Source organism: Aythya fuligula, chromosome 13, assembly GCF_009819795.1.
Source record: "Aythya fuligula isolate bAytFul2 chromosome 13, bAytFul2.pri, whole genome shotgun sequence".
Taxonomy (NCBI): domain Eukaryota; kingdom Metazoa; phylum Chordata; class Aves; order Anseriformes; family Anatidae; genus Aythya; species Aythya fuligula.
The window spans coordinates 12,938,564-12,962,556 of record NC_045571.1 but is presented as its reverse complement, the minus strand read 5'-3'; the positions used below and the strand labels follow the sequence as shown (position 1 = coordinate 12,962,556).

Sequence of the window (23,993 nt, the reverse complement as noted above, 5' to 3'; positions counted from 1 at the left end):
CCTTTCCTGAAGCCACCGCTGCTTGGATTTCTGTCTAGGGCTGCCTCTCTCTTCCCCCTTTGCCCCCCTTTCTTTTTAATTTGGCGTTGCTTGCAGTTCATACCCTGACGGCAACTCATCCATCCTCTTCCTTTTTTTTTTTTTTTTTTTTTTGCTCCCCATTTACACACAGTTTGCTCAGCCATTTTTCTTCCCCGAGTATGTAGCAAATATTTTAAAAAAGAAAAAAAAAAATCTAACATCCTTCAGCTTGTTTTGATGCTCGTGAACCGTAATTTTTAGAAGCAAGAAAAAGAAGGAAAAAAAAAAAGTTTTCCCCCTAAGGACCGAGACCATTCCACAAACTGAAGTGCTGCCAGCAGCATATGCTTTTTGCAAGAATAATTGAAACCATTAACTGGAGAGCACAGAATTCTTTTGAAAGTCTGCCAGTTATTTTCAAGTAACTTAGGCAGTGGCACAAAATATAACACTTATATTTTAACTTCTACAATTGCACTTTTAGGAGCTGGCCTCTAATTTGATTTTCAGTTATTCTGATAAGATTTCTATTTTATGATTGGCTTTATGTTTAATTCTTGTTTAAACAAACACGATTTGACTTAAATGAAAACCTAAGTGCTGATGAATAGGAGTTCTACCAAAGCAACAAGTTAGTTATTTCTTCACATTTAACTTGAATTCACTTTTTTACCCTTTTTTTAAAAAAAAAAGAAAAAAAAGATCAGCAGTAAATATTGCCCTAAAGAAGGGTGTGATTGCTTGCATTTTAATTTTTGTTTTTAATATGGCTGTAAACGTTTCCCTGGTTCGTGATACAAAATGGCTGACATTAGAAGTGTGTCGAGAGTTTCAGAGAGGTACTTGTTCTCGGTCTGATGCAGAGTGCAAGTTCGCCCACCCGTCACGGAGTTGCCATGTGGAAAATGGTCGAGTTATTGCCTGCTTTGACTCCCTAAAGGTGAGGACTGTCTAACACATGCATTACCTAAGCTCACTTGCTTTCCTTCTCTTCTGAATCACTCGGCGTGCTGGGGTATGAGATATACAGAATAACTGGTTTTTGTTCCGTTTCTGCGGAGAGGTTGCTGTTGGTGTGGGATGTAACTCCCAAAATCTAGGTTAGGCAGGAGTCTGCTTTTCCTTTGTTCAGTCTCATTCAAAAATTGAAAGTTTCAGACAGCTTTTTGTTTAGAAATCATAGTGATAGTAGAAATAAGTGATGGGGGGGAGACTCTGCAGCAGTTCTGTTTTGATTGAGTCTGACATCAGGTGCAATTGCATGAAGTGTCAGAGATCACAGGGGGAGAGAGAAAGAAAAAGAGGATTTTATCCAGAGCATTTTCTGATTTCTACCTCAGGTCTGATACAGCTCTCACTAAAATGGAGAATTCATGTGGGCAGCAAATGCAACTGAAATGAGAAAAGTAGAGAACTGAAACCCAGTGCTTTAATTTGTGTCCAGAGCACATTGGCTATGTATTCAGTGCAGGGATCTGAAATGTGCTTTTAATGAGCAGAAATAAAAGCAACATTTTAAGATAATGAATCAGCTTTATGTGTATTTCCTGGAGACGGAGTTGCAGTTGCACTCTACCACTGTCCTGTAGATGAGGAACAGGCAAAATATTTGGAGAGTGGTGTTCACAGGGAAAAAATGGTTGTTGGGAAAATGCATTCTGCAAGGGATATAAAAACACAATTGTTCCGCTAGTATTGTCTAAGTTAGAGCTGAACCTTTTTGCTAGTGATCATCTTTGTAAAGTCAATTTTGCAGGGAGTAAATGGTTCTTGGTTGCTTGTTGCTGTCAGAGTTCCAGGGGTAACTTTCAAAACTTCTGAAATACTCAGATTCTGAGTTAGGGTGGGTTGACAGGGGACGTGAGCATCTCTGGGTCACTTCACTGGAGGTCTCTGGAAAGGAACTTTTTTTTTTTTTCCCTCTCTCCTGAAAGTGGGGCCCCTCAAAGGTGTTTTAACTAGGATGATAAAAACCTTGAGATGTCATGGATAAGTGATTGCTTTCGAGAACTCTTGACATTGTGTTTAATGTTTTGATTTGAGTAATTAACCTGTTTGAATATCTAAAAGGAATCTGGTAAATTTTATAAGCTGAAAAGTTTTCACTTGAACTTCAACTGTTGCTTGAAAAGCTTTGGGTTTATTTTTATGAGCACAATGACTAACAGAACTGGTGGAATTATGTATGTGCAGGTTCAGACCAGGACTGGATCTGGTCTAACATGGGCTTACCCATTTTATTACTGTTTGTGGCTTCTTCATATTTTCACTTCTGTTCCCTTTTACCAAGAAGTTCAAGCTTCCTATTTGCATTTGGTTTTGCTCTTTTTAATCTGAGCGTATACAATGACTTAGTTGTACAGTGACTTTCAAATGTTCATTTACATTGCTGGCCTGCTGACAGTAAGAGACAGAAATATTCTTTATCAGAGGGGGGGGGAAGTAATGTTCTTTATGCCCTTGAAACTTCTTGAATTGTAGCCAGTGGCAGTGCAGATATTTTGAATGAAGAGATTAATATGTTTACGTTTTATAGCATTCATTTGTGAACTGAAAGGAGTGCTGTAATGCCATGTAAGATTACCATGTCTTTTGCAGCACCTGCCCAATGCTTGCAGCTTTCTGAGGGGGGCATCCACTGCGCAGCCACCCCTCTTGGCACTGAGCTACTCTGACAGCAGTGCCCAGTGCATGACGATTCCCCGCGTGCCCCGGTTGCAGCACAGTGTTTGTAACGTGCCCAGGCTCTCTGTGCTGGGCCTTCTTCTTCCTCTGCACAGCTCAGGCCGTGGGATGTGCAGGACACATGTATTCACAGTACAGGTTCAAATCCCTGCTGCTGGCAAGAGCATGCACTTCTCCTGCATCAGCACTGAGGAATGTGATGGGGAACACCATGTTGAAAAAGGGGAAAAAGAAAAAAAAAAAAAAAAAAAAAAGTGTTGGCTCTATTGGTATGGTCTTGGTATGTCTCTACAGCTCAGCTTGTTTCCTCTCTAACTGGCTGTTAATAATGTTCTCATTGCAGTTTTCTCCTGACACAGTAGCAGATGCCCAATATGTGCTAGTTATGTGGCCTGAATTTTCATGGGAACAGGTTTTCCAGATTTTTCAGGCTTCTGATAGCCCTGCGGAGGGCCAGCAGCTCTGCCTCCCAGGAATTACAGCTGGCAGAGAGCAGACTGTTCAGCACGTGGCCAGGGGTTGGGGGGGGCTAGTTCTGCACCCCTCTCCTCACCCAAGGAGTGAGCCACAGCCCTTCCTTCCCCAGCCCCACAGCTCCTCTCTGTAACCCCATGGGTCCAGGTGCTCCTGTTGGGCAGAGCCTGGTTCTGCCATCCCCTGAAGGGTGCAGCTCCCAACCCTGCTTTCCCAGCCGTTGTGGCAGGCTAACAAGGGTGGGTAGGTGGATGTGTGAGCGCACACCGCACATTTCCCAGTGGAGATAACCGCCCTGGTGACTAACCACCCGAACAATAGCCTTTCTGTTCTTGGGCCTTGCGAGCCCAGCTCCAGCCCTGTTTGCAATGGTATCGAGGGGCTTGTGGTCATAACAGTGGCCTCCCTTACCGGTGGCAAGGGCAGCATTACACACACATCCAGAGCTGTAACCACCTCTGCTGTCTGGGTGCATAACTATTCTCTGTCAGTGGCTGCGATGTGTGGAAGTTCATCTTTGTCTTTCACCATGCTGCTGCTTGCTGGGGAGGAGGTTTTCAGTCCTCCAGCCCACCCTAGGCTTGGCCCAGCGTTGTACTGAGGTCCCCCTGTTAACGCTGTTGCATTCTCAGACCTGTTACAGGGAGGTTTTCCCTGCCCGTCCTGTGCACATCTTTGTGTGCTCAATTGCTCTTCCCCTCTGACAGCTGTTAAACACCAACCCTCTCCTCTCCGGCGGAGGGCTTTATGACTGCTTAGTGCTCTTTTCATCTTTTCACGCCCTGCATTAGCCGAACATCTGTGTTGCTTTATTGGAGACAGGATATAAGATGCTTGCTGCTAATAAGTTTTCCCGTTGTCTTGCAGTCGCCCAGGGCTTTGTTCAGAGGTTGCTTATCTGCATCCATTGTGTAGTGCTGTTGCTTGTTTTTTCTCACAGACCTCTTAAGCCTGAACAATGCGTTCATACAGGAACTTCTGATAACCCAGCATACAATGGTTTCACCTCACTGGTCAGGTCACGCACAGCATCTATGCGCTTGCTGCACCTTTTTTATTTTTTCCTTCCCCAGCCTCGCACAGCAGTTCTGCTTCTGTCACAGTGGTAAGAGCAGCAGTGCTTCCAGAAGTAGTCAGAATGCTTTGGTGTCTGTTGGCTCACATGTGAGGGTGTGCTACCTGTAAGCACGTAAAAAAAAAAAAAAAAAAAAAAAAAAAAGGACTCTTGGTGAGGTAATGCAGGGGCTTCATCGATTGCAGGGGCTTCATCGATGCTGCGGTGGGATGCACCAGCATACACTCCGTAGGAGTGATGTGTAGTTGTGAAAAGCTTTGGTCACGAAATATTTGGGTCTTGATTAGGTTGTAAGTGCAGGGCTGGATCTTGTCCTGGAACTGTGGTTCTTCGAAGGGGGAGTTTGCACATTTGTAGGCAACAGAAGGAACCTTTCTCAAGCAGATTGATACGAAATTTAAAAATAGTTCCTGTGAGAAAGCTGTTCACAGATTTGAATGAGATGCCAAGAGATCTCTCACTCTCTACTCATGCTTCCCCCCCCTCATTAGTCTTTAGGAACAGTGTTATTAATTTGCCTGAATGGAAGGACAAGTCTGCCCTGCTTGGTGAGGGGCAGCTCAGGGGTACCCAGTCCAGCTGCAGCCATGCCAGCCCTGTTCCAGAGGGGACCACAGAGGCAGGTGGGCAGTGGCCAAAGCCCTGCAGTACCCCCTGGGTAGGTCTCACGAGGACACTCAGACATCACTTAACAGTGTCACTGAAGAAGAAAGATGTGGTCTTCGTGAGGTGCCCTTCACGTGCAGGGATGTCAGTACAGACAACAGCAGGCTCATTTCAGAACAATGCCATCAGCTCATCCTTTTCCAGAGGGAAGACCTTGCCGCCACCTCCCCCCCCAGCTGCTAGTTGGTGAGGTGGTGTGAAGTCCGTTATGTTTCACTAAGGAACGTTTGTTTAAGAAGCTATAAAGTAGAAAATAACATTTGAGCAAAGGAGAAGACTGTACTGTCATCGCTGTAAACTGAGATGCCCTTTGTGTTCATTCATCAGCTTTTCTCCCAGGCTCAGTATGCCCTGGCCCATGCATAGCTGGTGTTTTTTATAAGGGTCAGGACATGGTTTGCTGGCTCATGGCAATTCCTACAAAGGCTTGTCGTGGCACTGTGGTGGGCTGTCTGCGAGTGCTCATAGAGTCATTAACCTTCCTATTCAGATGGGATCAGGCAGCCGCAGTATGAGTCTGTCTGATTCTTAATTCACTGGCCAGCAAATTGTTAGTTGTATTCTTCAGTTTCTAAGGATGTCAGGAAGAAAAAGAAAAAAAAAAAAGTTCACTTGAAACACAAATTGATAAGCAGTAAGCTGATAGAGAGAGCATTAGTAGACAGTGAGGAGGTATTTAAAGAATATGTGGGTAATACACGCCAGGTGTTCAAAGAAGCTTTAATTTATATTGCTCATAGTTTGGGTATCTGTATCGTGACCTCATGGTTTAAAAAAATACAAGCCTAACTTTGTGTTGTTTTTCTTTTTTTTATTTTGTTTGAATTTGCTTTATAAATAGGTGTTTCCATATGCAAATTAAAGTTTTGAAGAGCACTTCAAAAGACAAAGACTGTGTGGTGAAAATTTTAGGGTTATGAATTTTGACTTCAGGAGATCAGATTTAAAAATACTCATAAAGCTACTGGGTGTTTCAATGAAATTCTAAAGAAAAGTTATCTGTGAACATGCATAAAATCAGTAATATAGTTTTATTTAAATCCTCTGTTCTCTAAAAGAGGTCACTATCTGGTAATCGTATTCAAAGTCCCACAGCAACCTGAAAAGCTGACTGTGTTTAGGCCTGACACTGGAGTACCTGAGGTTGTTCCTTACAGGTTTCATGCTGATTGGTACTTGTTTTTTGCCGACTTCATCAGAACTATTTCTGATTGTTACTGATTTGCAGTCAAATCTTTTCAACTTAAATAAACTACAAACTGGCAAACAACTGAAAACACCCACTAAACTTAGCATATGGTTACACTCTTACAGAGGAAGAAAGAAAACAAAGCCATAGAGATATTTTTGGAGAGACCCTGACTATATCTGAGCTCAACATAATGAAGGTGCAAATAAGTCAGGTGAACAACTTTAAGCCAAGTTACCTTTGTGAGAAACCTTTCCTTCCCATCAGTTAAGTCACTTACCTGCATAGTGGCAGCTTTTGATGATAAGACATATTTGCAGCAGCACGCTGTTGACAGTCAGTGTCTCGTCTGGATGATCGCAAGTCTTATGGCACGCTTTAAGTTTATTTTTTTTCTAGTGAATCAAATATCTGGAAAAGGGAGAAACGTATTTAGACTAAGTTTTTATTTATAGGAACTGTTGTGAATGTATTTCTCTCAAAACAGTCACTTCTGTGTGAAGTACCACTGTGGTTTTGACAGCAGAACCTGACAGGTGTGTGCTGGTGAATCTGGCTTTGGTGGTTTAAAAGGATGCTGTCTTGAGCTGTCCTCTTGCTGCTCTGTCATAGGTTGAACATCTGAGATGAAATCCCCTTGGTCCTGGCTTTTTGTTAAGGTGCTGGATGGGGAACTTAAAGCAACTGGAAACAGACCTGTGTTACCTGCTGACTCTGCAGAACAGTAACAGACAGCAAGGGGCAGGAAGGTATTATTCATTGCAGCTATTTGCAAAGATGTAAGGCAGAGCCTTTGGCAGGAATCTCTTTTCTGTGCTTTATAGCAAGCAGGTGATTTTGAGGCATACTGTAGAGGGAGAAGGGGTTAGCCCTATCCTTATCTCCACTGGGTCTTTCTGCAGCTGAGCAGCCTCAGCAGGGAATGCTTTATCTTGGCCTTTATGTTTCCAAGGATATGTGGCTTGTAAAAACCTGGTGTTGTTCAAGGATAACATGACAAAGACAAGATGTCCATAGATTTTCTTGTGCGTAGTCTAGTTTTGGTGCTACGCTGGAGCAGTGCTCCCTTCTTAGCTCATTGCTAGAAGAGCCGAGGAAATATTGGGAGCATCAAGTAGCTCTGATGGAAACTGAGAAGTGAGACCCCATCCCAGTGTAGAAGGCTTCTTGGGGATTCCTGGAGATTCATACTTTCTTAACTGATAAGGTTTGGGTGACTTCTTCCTGAAAGAGTTGGTCCTGGTATACCAAATTGGCCTGAATGGCCTCAGACTCTTATACCTGTGGAGGGTAGATTTTGGGTGCTTGCTTTCCCAGGAATTCATGTGCTTTGTAGTGGGTGCTTGGCAAGCTTGGTGTTATGCTGGGATTTAACTCGTCAGGGAGATGCTGAGCAGATCTGTGTATGGCAGTGTGCAGTTGCCTGAATTTGGGGTGCTGTTCTCACGTGTGGTGTCCTTGGGTCAGGGTCAGAGAGTCTGGCAGAGGTGCGAGTGCAGACTTGCACTTGAGGGCTGGGCCCCTGAGGTGGTCTTGGTGCAAGGAGCCACACAAGACCTCTGTAGTTTTCTTTTAGGTATGTGATTTTATTTTTTTTTCTAACTTTTCCTTGGGAGAGTTTCTCAGATGTGTTTGCATTTTCCCTAGAACGCGTTGGATAGCAGAGCTGTGGCCACAAACTTGTTCTGAGACCACACTTTGGAGGCCAGCCTCTTAGGGGAGACAGGCCAAGCAAATTCAACAGCAGGATTTTCCTGCCAACCTCTCCTCTCCTCATCAGCCAGCCCTGGCAATGCAGGGCCTCTGCTGCTGTCTGCAGTTCAAAATGTCCCGATCTTGTCCCCGTGGCGTGAGCAAACCACTATCCCAAAAGGATAAAGCCAGCAGCATTTACATTATTAATATCAGCCAAGAGTAACCTTGGTTTTCTGGTTGGGAAGATGATGGTAAAGTGCTGACTGCTGCTCACAGTTGCCTAAAAAAGCAGGAGAGAAATTCTTTTGGGATGTGACTCTAAACCCTTCTGAGTTACGGCGTCCGCTTAAGCACATACATTTTGAAACCTTTTATGGGCATATTGCAGTGTTGCATGGGCCATGGCATGCCATCTCCTGCTCCTGAGTCTTACTTCCCTTTTTTAAGGGCAAAGCCCTCCAGACTGACGTTCCAGTTATGTGAAATACTTAAGTCTGACTTTAAGCAGTTTAGAATTACTGTGGAAAGCGAAGAACTCCTTGTGCTGAAGTGAGCTGTTGAATCAGGTTTTGAGAGAGGGAAAGCCCTTATCAGCCCTTATCCAAGGGGAAGAACTGCCTGTAGTTTCCTCTCTTACCTTTGGTTTTCCAGTTCAGTAGAGCTTTCTTCACACATGCTCACAGTCCTGCCAGCTCTGCTCGGATGTGCAAGCACAAGCTCAGTGCCTGTGACCCAGTGCAAATGCAATGCCGTGTTTGGCAAGCCCCAGGGGTTGTCTCTGCACTGAAAGGAGTGAGATGGGGCTCTAAAACCTAGCTGGCAAGTTCTAGCAGCTTTTACATTTACCCTTGTGTGTCTGTGAGTCAGAGCCAGGAGCTGGCCAAGGGAGTGCAGAGGGGTTGGTTGTGCCTAAAGTGAGCTCTGGCATCTCGGTGTCCAATGTAATGTAACCTGCAGCATCGCTGGATCCACATGGGGAAGGAAGTTCAAGCCTTCCTTCGTCTAGCCCTGATCTGTAACAGTAGCTGATGCTGGGATTCACATAGATGTCCCAAACCTGCAAGTCCCTACCCTAGTGGGGGTTGGGGCAAATGGGATCCTTGTAAATGTGGAGCCACGCTTGGGCATGGTGTCCCGCCTTGCTGCTTCGTCAGCAAATCTACCCAGCTATTTCTCTTGATTGCATTAGCCTGATGAAGCTGGCTGCAGGGAAGAGGGTGGAAGATTCCTTCAAGGAGAATGGCACTGAACGAGCACATGGAGTTGGTGGATTTCTTCAGTAGTGTAGCATCAGTTTGATGTAATCCCTTTGCTGACAATTGCATTCTGCTGCTTGGTTCACTCATCTGAAAGAGGGTGCAGTAATGTGCATTTATGTAATTGAGATGTTTGGAAGCTTTCAAACAAATACAAACAAGATGTGCCAGGTTTTCTGGAGAGCCCATAGTCTGACATCTCCCACAGAACATTTAAATAAGTGGTTAGATTTCCAAGTGAGGAGCTGAGCTCTTTGAAAACCTGCCCCTATAAATATTGTTAAGCTGGTATTAAAATAAATGAATTTGAGGCACTTGGGTGAATGTTGCCCCCATACAAGCACAATTTTCTTTATGGCTTATTAATGTTATTCTTAAAACTGCAGAGAACCATGCAGTGACCACTTGTCCCATTTAGTCTCTCCTACTGTGTCAAACGATGGCCTTTTGATTAAAGGAAAAAACAAGGATTTGGAAAAACAGCCTTCGAAGTCTTGCTATGATGCAGCCTGCCTTAAAAGTGTTGCAATGCCAGTCTCCATGCCTAATTGTACTTCTTGACCTCTCAGAAGCAGTACAAAGAAAATGCCTTAGACTGAGTGGAGTTGAGCTACTGTAGTAACGAGACCCTGGGTGTCTTAGATGTCGTGACTGAGTAAGCATTTCAAAACCTGACTCTGTCTAAATGAATAGCTATCAAATGTGGTTAGTTCTGCAAACAAGACTGCCTGTTACTGAAAGCCCTCTCTCCTGGAACAGAAGGGGAAACATTCTGCTTAACTCTATCTAACGTGTTAAGGTGGTAAAATATTTTTACTGTCCATGCGACATAAAGTACATGGCACAAAAGGAGTGGTGATCTGTGCTCATGGGAGCCTTGGCACTTCTGACATCTGACTCTCTGAACATCTGCTCAGTGTCTGGCCTTGGTGTTGGCTTTCAGTGACTTGGTTACTCTGTCCCCACCATCAGAAGAGTTGGTGGCTGTGATTCTGGACTGCTGGATTTTAACCTCTAGGTTTATTTTCACTTCTGTCTGAAGCCAGCACCTTGGTGTGGCTCTGTGCTGTTTCCTGTGTTATGCTTGAGCTCCAAGCTGGAAAGCTGGGATCCAGAAGTGCCTTTCTGTAGCACGTAGTTAAAACCGTGGGGAAGGTACATACTCCTGAAGGAGAAAATGGGCTTGCTGAGAAATGAGCGTACTCAAACCGAGCACACTTGCAATTCCCAAAGTTTGTAGCGAAATGTTATAGCAGATGGCCCGCTTACAACGTGGGATATTATTAGAACCATGATCAGTGCTAATAAGGTCATTGACAGTGGGGGAGGAGGTCGGTGTCTGACCTTGTTTGCAAGGTGGCAGCCTGCGCTCTAGGGGACAAGTTTTTCTCTTGCGGGAGTAGAATGTGAATACACGAAACAGGCCACTTCTGCATGCTTTAATGTGGCTGCAGAGGAGACAGAAACACCCACTGCCCAGCCCTGCACAACTGCTGTGGAGACACTGTGACCCTTGGCTGAGGTGAGCTCGCAAAGAAAGCACCCTTAAAAAGTGGAGACAAATTCTGCTTACAGTAACAGTCCCAAGAATGGGAGCCCAGGATCAGTTTAGCTAGCTGGTCCTAGAGAATTAGTATATCAGAGGCATTGCCTGGTTCCCTGCTAACTGGTTAGTGGTGTGCACTGAGTTTTGTCATGCCTCTGTCCCCAGCACTCCCTCTGGGTGGGTCTGCATGGATCAAGTTTTCCTTTTCTAGGCACAGCCTCTCCATGTCAGCGAGTGCTGCTCCTCAGTGCATGGGGGAATTGGATCATCTCATAGCAGAGAGAAGGGAAAAGTAGCTCAGGTTTAGAAACATTACGCCTTGAGCCTCCTGAACCTTCTTTGAGCCCAGCTGGAGAGTTGAATCCCCATTTGGGGTTAGCAAGGCTTAGCTGCCACTGCGATGGCTGGAGAGGGCTGGTGTGCATCACTGCTAGGCAGGAAGGTTTGAGGGAAAAGGCAGCTCTCATCCTCCCGGCTCCTCAGCGAAGCAGTGTCTTTTAAACGGATCAACTTGAGGCAGGCTTACCTGGGCACTACATTAACACAGCGTTTGCTTCTAGCTGGTCTCTTCTAAACTAGGCGTCAAAGTAAACCATGACAGACAGGAGTTTGGGGATCAGCTGGGTTGTGGTAGTGGTGCCCTTGTCCCTGTCCAGCAGTACATACACCAGGCTCTGATGAGGGTTTAAGCCCTTAGCCCAGATGGTGATGCTTTAACTCTGTCTCCTTGCTTCTGCTTTGAATGAGCAGGTAGCTGCTGTGGTCAAATCTGTGTGCTTATGGAGAGAAAACAGCTCTGCCCTGCCTGCATGGCCCCACTGCATCGAGGGGCTGCAGGAAGAGCATGTGAAGTACCCGTCTGCTTTTGCTGGGGTCAGGATTCGGCCAGGGCAGTGCAGCCACAGGAGGGTTGCAGTTAGCCTGCCTGAGAGCGCAGCCTCTATGTGACGGGGGTTCCTAAATCCTTATTATCCGCAGGGGCACGGCTGGCGCTGGGAACAATCACATGGAGATTAAGTCCTTAAAGAGCCCCTGCCACAACTGAGCAAAGTTTGAAAACAAAACCTCAGCGTGTAATCTCAACTGCACCGGCTGATCCTGCTGACCGGCGTGTCCTCCCATTGCTGGTAGTTACCGCAGGATCAGAGCGTGAGTTGAGCTTGCTTTCTGACCATTAAGTTCAGCCTGATCGTGCATGCTCCGTTTGTGCAGCACCGTGCCACATGTGGTACTGGGGCTCTGCTCCTGGGGGTCCCTTTTTGTGGCACTGCAGGTACGGAGTGCTGGCTGGGCTCTGAGCTTGGCAGGAGGAAGCAAGAGCCTTGCTGGGGGAGGCATTTCAGCCTATGTAAAAATGCTTGAGTAGCCCAGACAGTAGGGAAGTGAAAGCAGGAAATGGAGATGAACCTTCAAGGAGGGCTTGGAAAGTCACGCAGATATGGCAGAGGTGACTCCCAGAGGTTTGAGGTCAACTGTAGGAAGTAAAGTGCTTCACTCCCTGTGAGGGAATCTTGTTGCATAAAACTGGATTTCTGAGGCACAGGCTTGTCTTCTGATGCAGTGTTGCTTCTTCCCAAACTCTGGAGTGGCAGGTGTTAAAAATGCATCTGGCGCTTTTTGCAGGAGTCCTCCCAAATCTCACTCCCATGTCACAAGACTTGCAGCCTTGTTCCAATGCCCACTTTCTCCTCCTTTCTGCTCTGTATCCTCCTCCCCACTGGGTTTATTTGTCCCTGAGCCCTCCTGCAGCTCTGCTGCCCTCTGCACCCCTGTTATTAGATGGTGGTGTCAGTGGGGACTGAACGAGGCAACCAGGGCAGTCTCCTCAGCCTCTCCCTCCTCCTGTTGCTTCTGTGGTCACTTTTTAGTTCAGTGCATCTGGTACACTTGCAGATAAGCAGTAATCATCACGGTTACCTCCCTGCAGACTTCGGCTCCCTGCTGTGTCAGTCGTGTTGCCTGTAAAGCCCCCGTTGCATTCTGAGGTGTAGGAGCTGGAACAAGGCGAGCAGGCTGAGTGACTCAGAGGTGCTCAGAGCTGGGGAGCTGTCAGCTTGATGAAAGTAGGCCAGAGATGTCTGAAACGTTCATGGGGCCGGGAGAGGTGGATGGCAGGGGAAGGTGGTGGGGGCTGCTGCAGGCAGGGGGGAAATAGCTCCTGGGAGCTCCTGGGGCTGGCACATGGGGTGGAGAGGCTGGGCACAGGCACGCCAGCCTGAGTGGCACGGGCTGGCTGCCCACCGTGCTGTAGCAGGGGGTGGATTATCCAGCACTGCCTCCCCACCAGCTCTGTGTCACACTTCTGTCACCGGAGCCCACTCAAATGGTTTGTGAGCCACGGTTTGGAGCCTTTAGGAAAAAAAAGTGCCTTGGGGGCTGAGAGGTAAATGGATGGGGTTGCTTTCAGCTGGCGATGCAGAGGTGGGGAGAGCACCCTGTCTGCTGCTGGGAGGTAGGAGCTCAGCACCCAGGGCCACGTGGCTGCAGCTCTGCAGCTGCAGCGAGGAGAGGCTCATCTGGAGGCTCGCTTCCAAGTGAATTGTCTGCCTGAGTTAGCAAGTCTTTGAGGAGGGAGCGCAGAAGTGGTCTCCTGCAGAGCCTGTGCGCACAACTTGCAGGCTGAATTCAATTGCCTGGATGTGAAATGCAATGGAGTCAGTCCTCCTGCGAGTCTCAGCAGAATCGTAACTGGATGCTTTCCCCCCTTGCTGTCACACAGCCTCATGGTTATGGAGGATCAGTAATTTGGAGATGATTCATAAAGAATGGTAGCAAGCAGTTCTATATTGTAGCTTCCTACAGTGCAGAGAGACATGGCAGAGAAGGGGGCTCTTCATGTGGCAGATCTGTGGTGTGACTGAGGCTGCTCCCAGCAATAGTGTTGTTTTTTCCACCAAGTCTTGTGTATTGAGACTGTGAAAACTCTTCAGGCAAAGACCGTCTTGTTCTATGTTTGGGTAGTATTCAGAGCAGGACCCAGAGCTGTCTCATCGATGAGTGTTTGTATTCCTACAGACAAAAATCCCCTGTTGTGGCCTTGTGTGATGTAGCGCAGAGTGGATTAAAAGGATTTTGATTGCTGTTGTTTTTGTGTTTTTCTGTGTGGGTTTTTTGGAGAGCCCAAGGTAATGTAAAATCTTTAGAAGCATTTACACAGAACGGAGCTAACGTTAGCTAGGATAAAAACACCAATGTAAATGATTTTTGGTGTCTTGTTTTCTTAGAGTTGGCACAAATCGACTTAAAGCGTCCTCTGAGTGTAACCCTGTCAGGAATAGCCCAGCAAGATAAAAAGTTTTAGTGCTATTCTTTAAATACTCCTCCTTTGTATCAGAGGTACTTACAGAAAAGTTTGCATGGGATTTCTGCCCAGGCTCTATCATAAGTCCATCTATCAGTTTAAACGAGTGAGAGCGTTTTTTCCAGCCGGGTGTTCACTGACGTAGGCACCGGTTGTGCTGCATTCCAGACTCGCTAATGACACTGGAGCTTCTTTGCAGCAGCTACTCCTCTCACGTGGCCAGCGAGGCTGCAGATGTCCTCAGGAAAGGTCACGTTGCCTTGCAGAAAAATCTTTCCTCACCCCATACGCTATGGGCCCGTCTTGCTTAAACACAAATTAATGTTTGCATCACAGCTGACTCTCATCCTGGCTCTACGTGATCAGGGCAGTGAAAGGTCTTTTTCTTGCTGTCCTTTTAAGAGAGGATTGTGCTGTGTCTGAAGGTCTCTCTTGTCGGTGGCAGCAGCAGAATACATGAGGTCGGGTGTCTGCCAGCTTATGTAAGGAAGTCATATTGTCAAGATAGCTTTTAAAGGCTGTTTTCTATTAGAAAGCGAATCTTTGCATTCCTTTGTGTCTGCAAAAGGCTGAATGGCAGGCAGGCTGTATTGTATGGGTGACTGGGACGAGGATAAGCAGCTCAGAGTGGAAGTTGAGGGCAGGAGTTTGGAAATTAGAGTGGTAATATGGAAAGGACAGAAAAAAAGAAAAAAAAAGTAATTTGATCAGTTTGCTTTTTGCGACTGAAGCCTGAATAAACAAGTGTGTGCACATGGATGTGCTTTAGTTCCTTCCACCTCCCTTAGCTTTTATGCTGTTGAACCTAAATACCTGAATCTGGCAGTTACTAAAAACAAACTCCAAAAAACAAAGGGGATGAAATGAAATCTCTGGTCAGTTCCATTTCTGTTGGTCTGCTGAGATGGACAGACAGACACACACACATGTCACGTTCCCCTCTTTACTGTTCTGTTACTGAGCAGTGTTATTCTGGGCTTGTACTAGTGCCACTCAGAAGAGAATTTAGGTCAGGATTTCTGGCAGGGCAGAAGTTGCATCCTGCAGGAGAAAGTGGATACATCTCCAGAATAAGGCTGTACAACCTTTTCAGTGTCCTGTCCTACAGCTCTTGTTACATGAGAGGGAACAGATCTAATCAGCAGCTACATGAAATTAACCTTTCAGCGTCTGAAATTGTTTTCTATAAAATGCCTTATGAGTTAATCCCCGTTTCTGGCATTGTTTGGAGAAAACAGACGTTACTAGATTTTGGGGGTCTTTGAGCAGTATATTGCCATAGCTGCTCTGATTTCCGGGTCTGTAGGTCAGCATTGCAGCCTCCATTTGGCTTCTGTCCTGGGAAGGTTTTATTATTTGACTGTGCTCAGTTAGGAGCAAGGCTGTGGATCTGCTTTGGCTCAGCAGGGTAGGGAGCCTGAATTTGCACAGACCCCCAGGAGACTCTGGATGACAGACTGGGAGGAACAAGGTTCCACAAGGAGCTTTGTAATGAGGACAGATCATTAGAAGTTTTTTCTGTGGCTGAGGCTGCTCTAATATATCTATCATAAATTAACAGGTTTTTAGATGCTGGCACAGAATTAGGCGTGCTGTCCCTTCAGACTAGCTGCCTGTGTGGTACTTGTGACGGGCACACATGACGTGCAGTTAAAGCTGTCCCATAGTTTGCAGTGTGTTATTGACCAAATTCTCTTTGCCCACAGAGATGGTATTGCATTATCTTAATGTCTGCGGACAAATTACTGTCTGTAAAAGACTCCTCCTGTTGTTGCTGCAGCCCATGTGCTCCACTGCTGCTGTGGGCTGTGCCCTGGACTCTTAACAAATATTTACACTGCCTTTACCTTCCTTTCACTTGAGATTGTGGCTAAGATTGGTGACATATCTGCTTTCTAGTGCTAGACATTTCTTAAAGAACACATCTGAAGGAATTTTCTTAAATGAAAAATCCTCTGTGACTTAAATGTGCATACGTTACTGGCTGTAATAAAGTATAAAGAACACAAATCAATCTCCAAAAGCTAACCAAGGTGAAATATTTGCCTGGGGCAAGGCAGGTTTTATTTTTCTTTTCCTTTATTATTATGTTTTTCCTCACTTCATTTCTTTTCAAGCCTTGCTGCCTCCTAGACAGAGGAGGCCTGTGATTCAATGGCACTTGGCCTGGATGCCCCCCTTGGAAGCTCAGACCTGTTTAAGGTGTGCGGTCTTTCCCATTGCGCTTAGCAGGCTGGAGGAGCTCTCTTGAAGGTGCTTTCTTTGCACCAGTCTCAAAGGCCTGTAGGAGGTAGTGGATGGTCTCCAGCTGTAGCTGACGCTCGGGAGCATAGCTGCCAGCAAACCTGAGCTCATCAGCTATGAGGTGAATGCTAAGTGAATATTTGGGAGCAGATCCTACGGTGGCAGCTGAGGACGTCATCCTCTGCTCTGTCTGCCTGTAGTCACCTTCTTCAGTGGATTAAGGTTATGGAAAGAGGGGCCACCCTGTGCTGTTCGGACGTCTGTTGGTGTCACCAGCAGAAGGGTGGAAAGCTGGGGTTGGCACTTCTGTGGTGTGCCCCCCTCTGATAGCTGGAGCTAGGAGAGCCCAGCCAGCATCTTTCCCTGCCCAGAGAGCTGCTGGCACAACGGTGCAGCTGTGTTACTCCATGGCAGCCCCTTCGTAGCTGAGGCTGAAAAACATCCTGCCAAGTTATTTTTCCAGACTGAGGATTCTCCCTGTGAATTGTCAGCCCAGATGGAAATAATTTTTTTTTTTAACTTTTTCATTATTTTTTGAAAAACAGGAATCTGTTTATGCCCATTAAGCTGTTGCTTTCAGAGTGAAGCAACAACACGAACAAAAATTGGGCTAATTCTCAGATGGTAAGATATTATTTCCTGCCAAGTTCTAAAAATTGGGGGGGAGAAGTTTTTATTTGCAGGTTCATTTTCTGTGTTTTTTGTTTTGTTTTTAATTATCTCCAAAGCACAGGGAGAATGAGGCTTTCTGAGCATCACTTTGCCCTCCATAGGACAGGAGAGAGGGTTTGGGGTTTGGCCTCTTAGTTAACAGTCTGTGCTTCCTTGTTTGTCTTTTCCCTTGTGTAAACTCAAGGAGTGAGGCAGCCAGAGGTGGTCACACGTCTGATATTTGTATTCATGAACACAGTGCTTTAACGTTTATTCTCCTGGGCTTTAATGTACTTTGCTTGGGTCTGTCTACGTGTGGTTTGCCTGCTTCAATTGTAATATTCAACAGACTGTAGGTAGAGGAAGGTCAGAAGCATCAACTTTCCATATGACCTTGACAGATTCAATCAGCCAGTGAAAGTTGTAGAATTGGATTATGGGATTTGCAATGAAAAAGTGGTTTAAGGAGCAAGACAAACTACACCTCGTATTGTCAAAAGCTGGCCTGGTGTAATAGCAATCTGGAGCAACACTGACAAAAGGTGTAAAACATATTAAAGAATTTTTTTTGTGTTTTTTTTTTTTTTGTTGTTATTGTTGATTTTAATACTGTATTTGTGCAATATTTTGAGACTGGCATAGTGTTTTTTTTTTAAATTATTACAGAAAAAAATCAATGAAATGCCAGTGTTTCTATCTTCCAGGTAGAATCAATTTCTTTACTTAAGAATACCTCCACACAGAAACATTCACCCCTAGGAATATTAACACTGGAGGATGTCACCTGCTTTATGTCCTACTCTAAATACATGCAGTGATCCTAGGGCTAAACAAGCTTTTAAGCTTGCTCTCTTTACAGGGCACTAAATGCATTCTTTCATAATTGTTATTGATCCGTTGCTTGGACAGTTCTAAGGCTAGGGATGTCTATAAAAGCTTGTTGCACTTGGAGAAAACTTGTATTTGATACTGTATTAAAGAAATATTTCACTATGCTTTTAACATTCCTGAACCTGGGAGCATAGCAGAATACTTTGAAGACATTAGATATGATCAAATGATAAGTTCAGAACTCCAAACTTGATGACACTTCCGTTCTGTTTTAACCTCGTTTCAAGTATGTGCTGTTAACGGATTGTGAACAAAACATAACTTGATCAAAATGTATTGCTGGATAAGTGTTTAAAAAAAAAAAAAAAAAAAAACACAACTTTTTTCCTCTTTTGTGAAATGAGATTGCTGTTCAACACAAGTAGTAATCTCTCACATAAATATGTTTTCCTGCTCTTTGGCTCTGCAGTTCATAAAAAAATATGCTTTGACAGTGCTGTACTCTTTCAATATATATGTCTTGGACTTGGTAAACACTGTCCATTGCTTGGAGCAAGCAAAAATGTTCCACAAAACAAAAAACGTAAAATCAATACACGTTTTTCATTGAGCATAGCAGAGCATGCCATTGGCCTGAATGAAGAGAGCTTGGCAGGAGAACAGAGCTGGAAAGAGTTGTCAAGTTGTAAAAATATAATGAAGGAGCTACAGGGCTTTTCCCCAACAAAATAACTGTTCTGAGTTTGTAAGAACTTCAAGTATAACAAACAGCTTGGAATGAAAATCCTACATGAAAGCAGGACAGCCATGACCTCTTTGTGCTGTCCTGGGGAAATTCAGCAGAACATTGCTGTATTCAGCAATGTGCAAAAGTAAATTTCACTCACAGCAGCTCTCGGCTTTCCTAATTGCCAGGTGAATGAGGAGTGGGGAGACTAAGCTGGTGCCTGTGGCTACTTGGAGTCCACCAGAGAACAACAGAAACATGTCACCCTTATTTCTAATTAAAATTTTTAAAAAATTGCCAGGGTGATGGTACTTGTTTAAATACACGAGCTCCATGCTAACAAGCCATCCTGTCTGTGTGGAGCAGGATTTGCCTGCAGAGTTGGTAGCAGTTATGGTTGTCACTGGTTAAGGTGATACCAAAAAGGGTACACTGATGTAGAAATGTTGCAGTGTTGGCTTTGTTTTTCTCTTGTGTTCTGTTATGAGCTATGTGACAAAATTGGCTTCACAAACATTTTTAGGCTGCAGACTTTTTAAGAGAGTCCTAGATAAGCATGTTTGTATCCCAGCAGAAAGCCTCTGATGTTGAGAAACCCCTGGCCCAAGTGCTTTATAGCTTTGTGCATTCCATTTGAAAGGACCAGTCTCTGCAATAGTATTTGTCCACACTGTGCATCTGTTTCCAGCATTTTGCTTCTGATGTCTACTTCAACACTATTTCACTCACCAAAAAAAAAAAGTTGTGCTTAGCTTCAAAAGTACTGGTGAAATCGTTTAGTAGCTGAACTGTTCCTGTCCCATGATGGGAAGCACGTCCCCTGTATGAGCAAAGTGCTGCTGTTTGTCACACAAAGCCTGCTGATGAGGGCCTGTCAAGCTGTAGGACAGGTGCACGACCAAAGGCCCATCAGCTTGGGTTTGTGGCAGGTTGGAAGGGCAACTTGCTTCCCTGTCTTGGGATGGAGAAGCGGTCGCGGTATCAGGTCCCCTGAGCTTGCCTGGGGTGCTGTGTGGCCTGAAAAAGCCACAAAGGGGGAAATAATGAGTTTGTTTAGATGAAAACTCCTTCCTGGGTAATCAGTGCAGCTGTTGGTTAGTACCTTGTCTCAGCTTCTGAATACCCTGCTCGTCTGTCTTCAACCCAAGGGCTCCAGCACAGTATCTTTCCCCAAGGCAGGGGTGTGCAGGAACATGGTCTCTTCAGCTTTGGTTTGGGCTTTCATGGGCAAAGGCCTGAATGACAGAGAGATGGAGGTACAGGTCTCCAGCACTGTTAGATGAGCAGTCCCCCTCAGCAGGCTGTTGATGGCTTTTGTCTGGACTCAAATGTACTTGCAAAAATGATGCTGACGTTTTGCTTCCTCCTGGCCTTCCTTCCACCTCCCTGCAAAGCAAAAATATTCTAGCAAAGCAGTCACAAGGGTCAGACAGGGAGACTGATGAATGGTGCCAATGTGCTGGAGCCAGGGGTTTTTGTCTCAGCTTCCCATTCCCTCTGCATTTTTCTAATTTACTGGATGTAAAAAGCCTCACTGGACTGAAGTGACTATATTTGCCCCATCTGCCTTTTTAAAGGCTGCAGAGGAACAGAATTTTTTTGAAGCCCAAGTCCTTGCTTACCTCCTGGTTGGCCTCCCAGAGCTCTGCCCACAGCTGTAGGGAGAGAACAAGGTAGAGCAGGACTGGAGAATGTACCAGCATCTCTTCCCTGGGGTGAGCACGATGCGGCTCCTTGGTTCACTCTGAGAGCTTGCTAGCTGCCCTGTGCTTGCACATACCACTGGGCTTTGCTTTGAGCTTTCAGTTCAAAAAGACGCGAACTCTTCAGAGCTGCCAGATGTCACCTGCTTTCATTTGAAATCATGCAAAACATCAGAGTTCACTTGCTTCAGTCAAAATCACATCTAGGCTTGCTCAGAGAGGGCTTGACCTGGCGCTCATTGAAGCCAATGGAAATTCCTTTGCTATTTCAGTGACAAGCCTTGGTAGCGCTGGGAGCTTGTGACAGAGGCAGTTTTTCCCCTGAAGTTTGTGGATGTCTGAGGCAACTTGAGAGTTTTTACTCCTCTGTAGGAAGCACCTCTTCAAACAGTATGTAGGAAATGGCAGCGTGTCTCTTTCTGCCAGGAAATAAGATTGGGAGGAGGGTGAAAGGTACTTCTGACTTGCCCTCTGTTCCCTGACAAAAGACCTGACCTTCTTTGTTTGAGCAGCCTGCGTCTGAACTGACAAGCTGCTGCTGCAGCAGAGAGCATCATTTCATCGGAGCAGAAGCTGCAGCGTGGTTAGACGCCTTGGCACCAGCCCTGAGAGGGGGGGATTGCTTCTGTCCCTGACATGAGGCCAATTAAGTGAATTACATGGTGATGCGTGGAATCATTTTTCTTGTTTGTAGCACTCTTCTGAGCAATATGATAGTAGGAACTTGAAAAGCATTTGGCTTTGCTCTGTTTGCTCCCAACAAAATCTGAAGAGGTTTGTCTAGCTACTGCAGGGGGAGCTGACTTAGGACGAAAGAGCATTTGGGGTATTTTCAGCACTTTTCTTCTCATCTGTCTGCTCAGGCTCAGGGAGGTGGCTCTTTGGATACAGAAGGTGAGAAGTTCAAAGAAGTGAGGCAAAGCTCATCCTACAGACATTGCAAAGCTGTGGTTTTGTGATTTTTATGGGTTGTTTGAAATGTATCTCCAGCAAATCACATATTCATGAACTGTACTCGTTCTTAGCTAGACCATGCATTTCACAAGAGCTGTATTATCTGTGACTGGAAGTTACCAGATCAGCCGTAACTAGCATTTTTCTGCATATACTTTGATACTTCTGAACAGTAGGAAATGTGTGTTGCTGCCCCTCTGTTCGAGGCTGATCAGCCATCTGGTAATTCTCACTAGAAGATAACGTTATACTTTTTCAGCTATGAACTGTTCTCAGCAGGGATCTACATCTTAACAGTAGTCTGTGGGCTACTGAGAAGTAAGTGGGTCTTACACCTGCATTTGAAAAATGTCAGGTTAAACCAGCACCTGAAGAAAAAAAAAAAAGACAACCAAAAAAAACAACCCACAGATTTGCTGTAGTTTTTTTATTAGACTGTTGCAAGTAACTTCAGACCAACAGTTCCATTGTATGAAACATTATGTACAAATGCATGCTTGATTGCAAATTGTCCTGTCCCAGGACGGGTGCAGACCACTAGCTCTCTAGCATCTAACAAGGATGGCAAGAGAGGAGTGGAGGAAGCAGTAGAATTTGAAATCCTTTGGGACGGGTTATTTCAGAGACATGGAGATGGAGCACTGACATTTGATTTGGGAGTCTTTGTGATATGGCACAAATCAGTTTTCAGGCAAGACAGGGAATAAAGCATAGGAGAAACTTCTGTGTGACAACCTGTAACTGTTTGGAAGACTGCTAAGAGTTCAGTAGCAGCCTAGAAGAATGTGTTTGGCAAGACTGTTCAGTTTATTTGATTTTTTTTTTCCTGATGATTTGAATGATGGAAGAGAGATTGTGTTTGTTAAATTTGTAGGGTGTTCTGAGCTGGGAGGAACTACAGGCACTTCAGAGAACCAGGTCTAGAGTTGCAGATAATCTTGACAAGTTGGAAAAATCATCTAGAAAAAAGGTTTAAGTTCAATAAAAGCAGAGTGAAATGAGAAGTAAATAATCTGCTGCTTGATGGAGGCTTTTTGAGAGTCAACCAAAAATGCTATACTGCTACAAGCAAAGAAAATGTCATATTAGGGTGTATAAACAGCAACATCATCTGCAGGGCAGGTAGGGGGAAAAAAAAAAGTCCAATCTCCACAGCAATGGTAAGGGGTTTTCTGGAGCTCTGTACCCTGTGAATGCACACACATCAGCAGGGGTGCAGGGTGACTGGAGAAAGCTGCTCCTAATGAAAGGTTTAGAGACCACGTTCAGAGTTGAAAGAGTGTGGTTTGCATAGTCTAGAGAAGAGAGGTTTGAGGATGGAGATAGATGTGGCTGCAGTCTTTAAGTATGGCACTTTCTCAAACAGGAAAGGAATAATTGCTGTTCTGGCCCTCTGGGGTGAAACAAGGAGTTTGGGACTTCAGTTACAGGAGGTGCAAAACCGCATTTGGGAATCAGGAGTAGCTTTGTAGCTGCAGGGAGAGTGATGTGTTGGAGTTCCTTGCCTGGGAAATACTAAAAGTGGGGAGAATAGGTGGAGTTGATCTGTGTTGGCCTAAGGATGGTCTCTCACTTATCCAGGTCCTTCTAGACCTGCTTGTTAAAATCCTTGTAAGTGGGCCAACAGCCACTGAGAACAATGAGAACACATTTGTGAGGAGCAGGGCTTTGTACATAATCATATTCTAAAACCTCTTTCTGAAAGTCAGCTGCTCTAACACTACAAGGAAAAAAGCATTGCAATTAAGGAGAAGCTATCTGATGTACTGTGCTTTGGTCAATGTTCAAGGGAGGCTACAAGATTGTACTTCCCACTGACTCAGTCAGCAGCGTAACTTCAACATTTCATTAGTCCGTAGAAAGGAATTGCAGATAAGGTATGTAGAGAACTAGTCTTTGAACTGCAGCAAGTGACAGCTTGGCTGCATGAACACCAATCCGTGAGACATAGCACTTGCTAATGATCAGGCTGACTTGTCTGCCCCAGCTTCCTTTGTTTTCCAGTTGCCATTTCCATGCTATTTGATGTTTGCTAGGCATTTTGCTCCAGCGGGGAGATGGACAGCCTTCTTCCTCCAGCACAACCCTGTACTTGTGTGGGAAGAGGAATGTGGCACAGCATCGGAGACAGCAACACGAGCCACACGGTGCAGTAGGCATGCTAGTTGTTCATCCGTGGAACAAACTGCTTAGGGACAAACTGTAGGGAACATGAAACACTTGAGTTAGGGGAGTGGGTGGACAGTGTTCCCAACTCCCCGAACATTTGCATTCCTGGGAAGGTAACTTTGAAGCTGTGAGTCCTTACAGGGTTACCAAAAGACTTGGAGCTTGGACCAGGTGCCAAGTCTGCCTGCCAGTGTCTCTGTCATCTTTAAGAGCAGATAGCAATAGGGTTAGACCTAGGGCAGCACATGCAGCTCCTCACATGCTCATAGCATGGGCATAGGAGACGAAGTCCAGAGCTCCCCTGTTGCTGGCTCCCCCCATCACACGCTAATTCATGCATTGTGGCTACGTCTGCTGCCTGGTCTGTGTCTGCCCTCCAGATGCAGTTACAAAAACCACGGTGGCCAAGGATGTGGTGCACATCCAGCACGTGAATGCTGTGCTGGGCTCTGGCAGGAGCGAGGATCCCCCCAGCTAGGAGAAGGCCTCTGCATGTGTTGAGTGGGTGAAAGCAGAGCGCTTCGTGCCGCAGAGCTGGAGCAAGAGGCACTGAGTAAGCAGGGCCAACGCATCGATGACTGTGCCTCCCCACAGAGTTCCTCTGAGGGGGGGAAAATCTGCTGTTTCATGCAAGGAAGAGTTATGTAGACAAGCTGTGTTTTGGTGCCTGGTTTTGTGCAAAACATGGAAATCCTTTCCTGCCTGGTCTCTTTTCATTCCTTTTCCTGTCAGTCATTGCACGTGTCACCAGTGTCTGTGGAGAAGACAGCACAGTCAGGGCCCAAGACCAGTGCAGCCTCTAGTGT

General features: G+C 45.5%; 1 protein-coding gene across 4 annotated transcripts in view; it reads left to right on the top strand.

Moving 5' to 3' along the window:
• Positions 1-151: 151 nt before the first annotated feature.
• MBNL3 (muscleblind like splicing regulator 3) overlaps positions 152-23,993 on the top strand; it is a 64,886-nt gene continuing 41,044 nt past the window's right edge. For all 4 annotated transcript variants that reach the window (XR_004253861.1, XR_004253860.1, XM_032196294.1 and 1 more), the window contains exon 1: positions 152-961. Coding sequence is in view for 2 of the 4 variants with exons in the window: in XM_032196294.1 (XP_032052185.1) it covers positions 788-961 (174 nt within the window). In the remaining 2 variants the exon portion in view is untranslated. The remainder of the gene's footprint in view (positions 962-23,993) is intronic.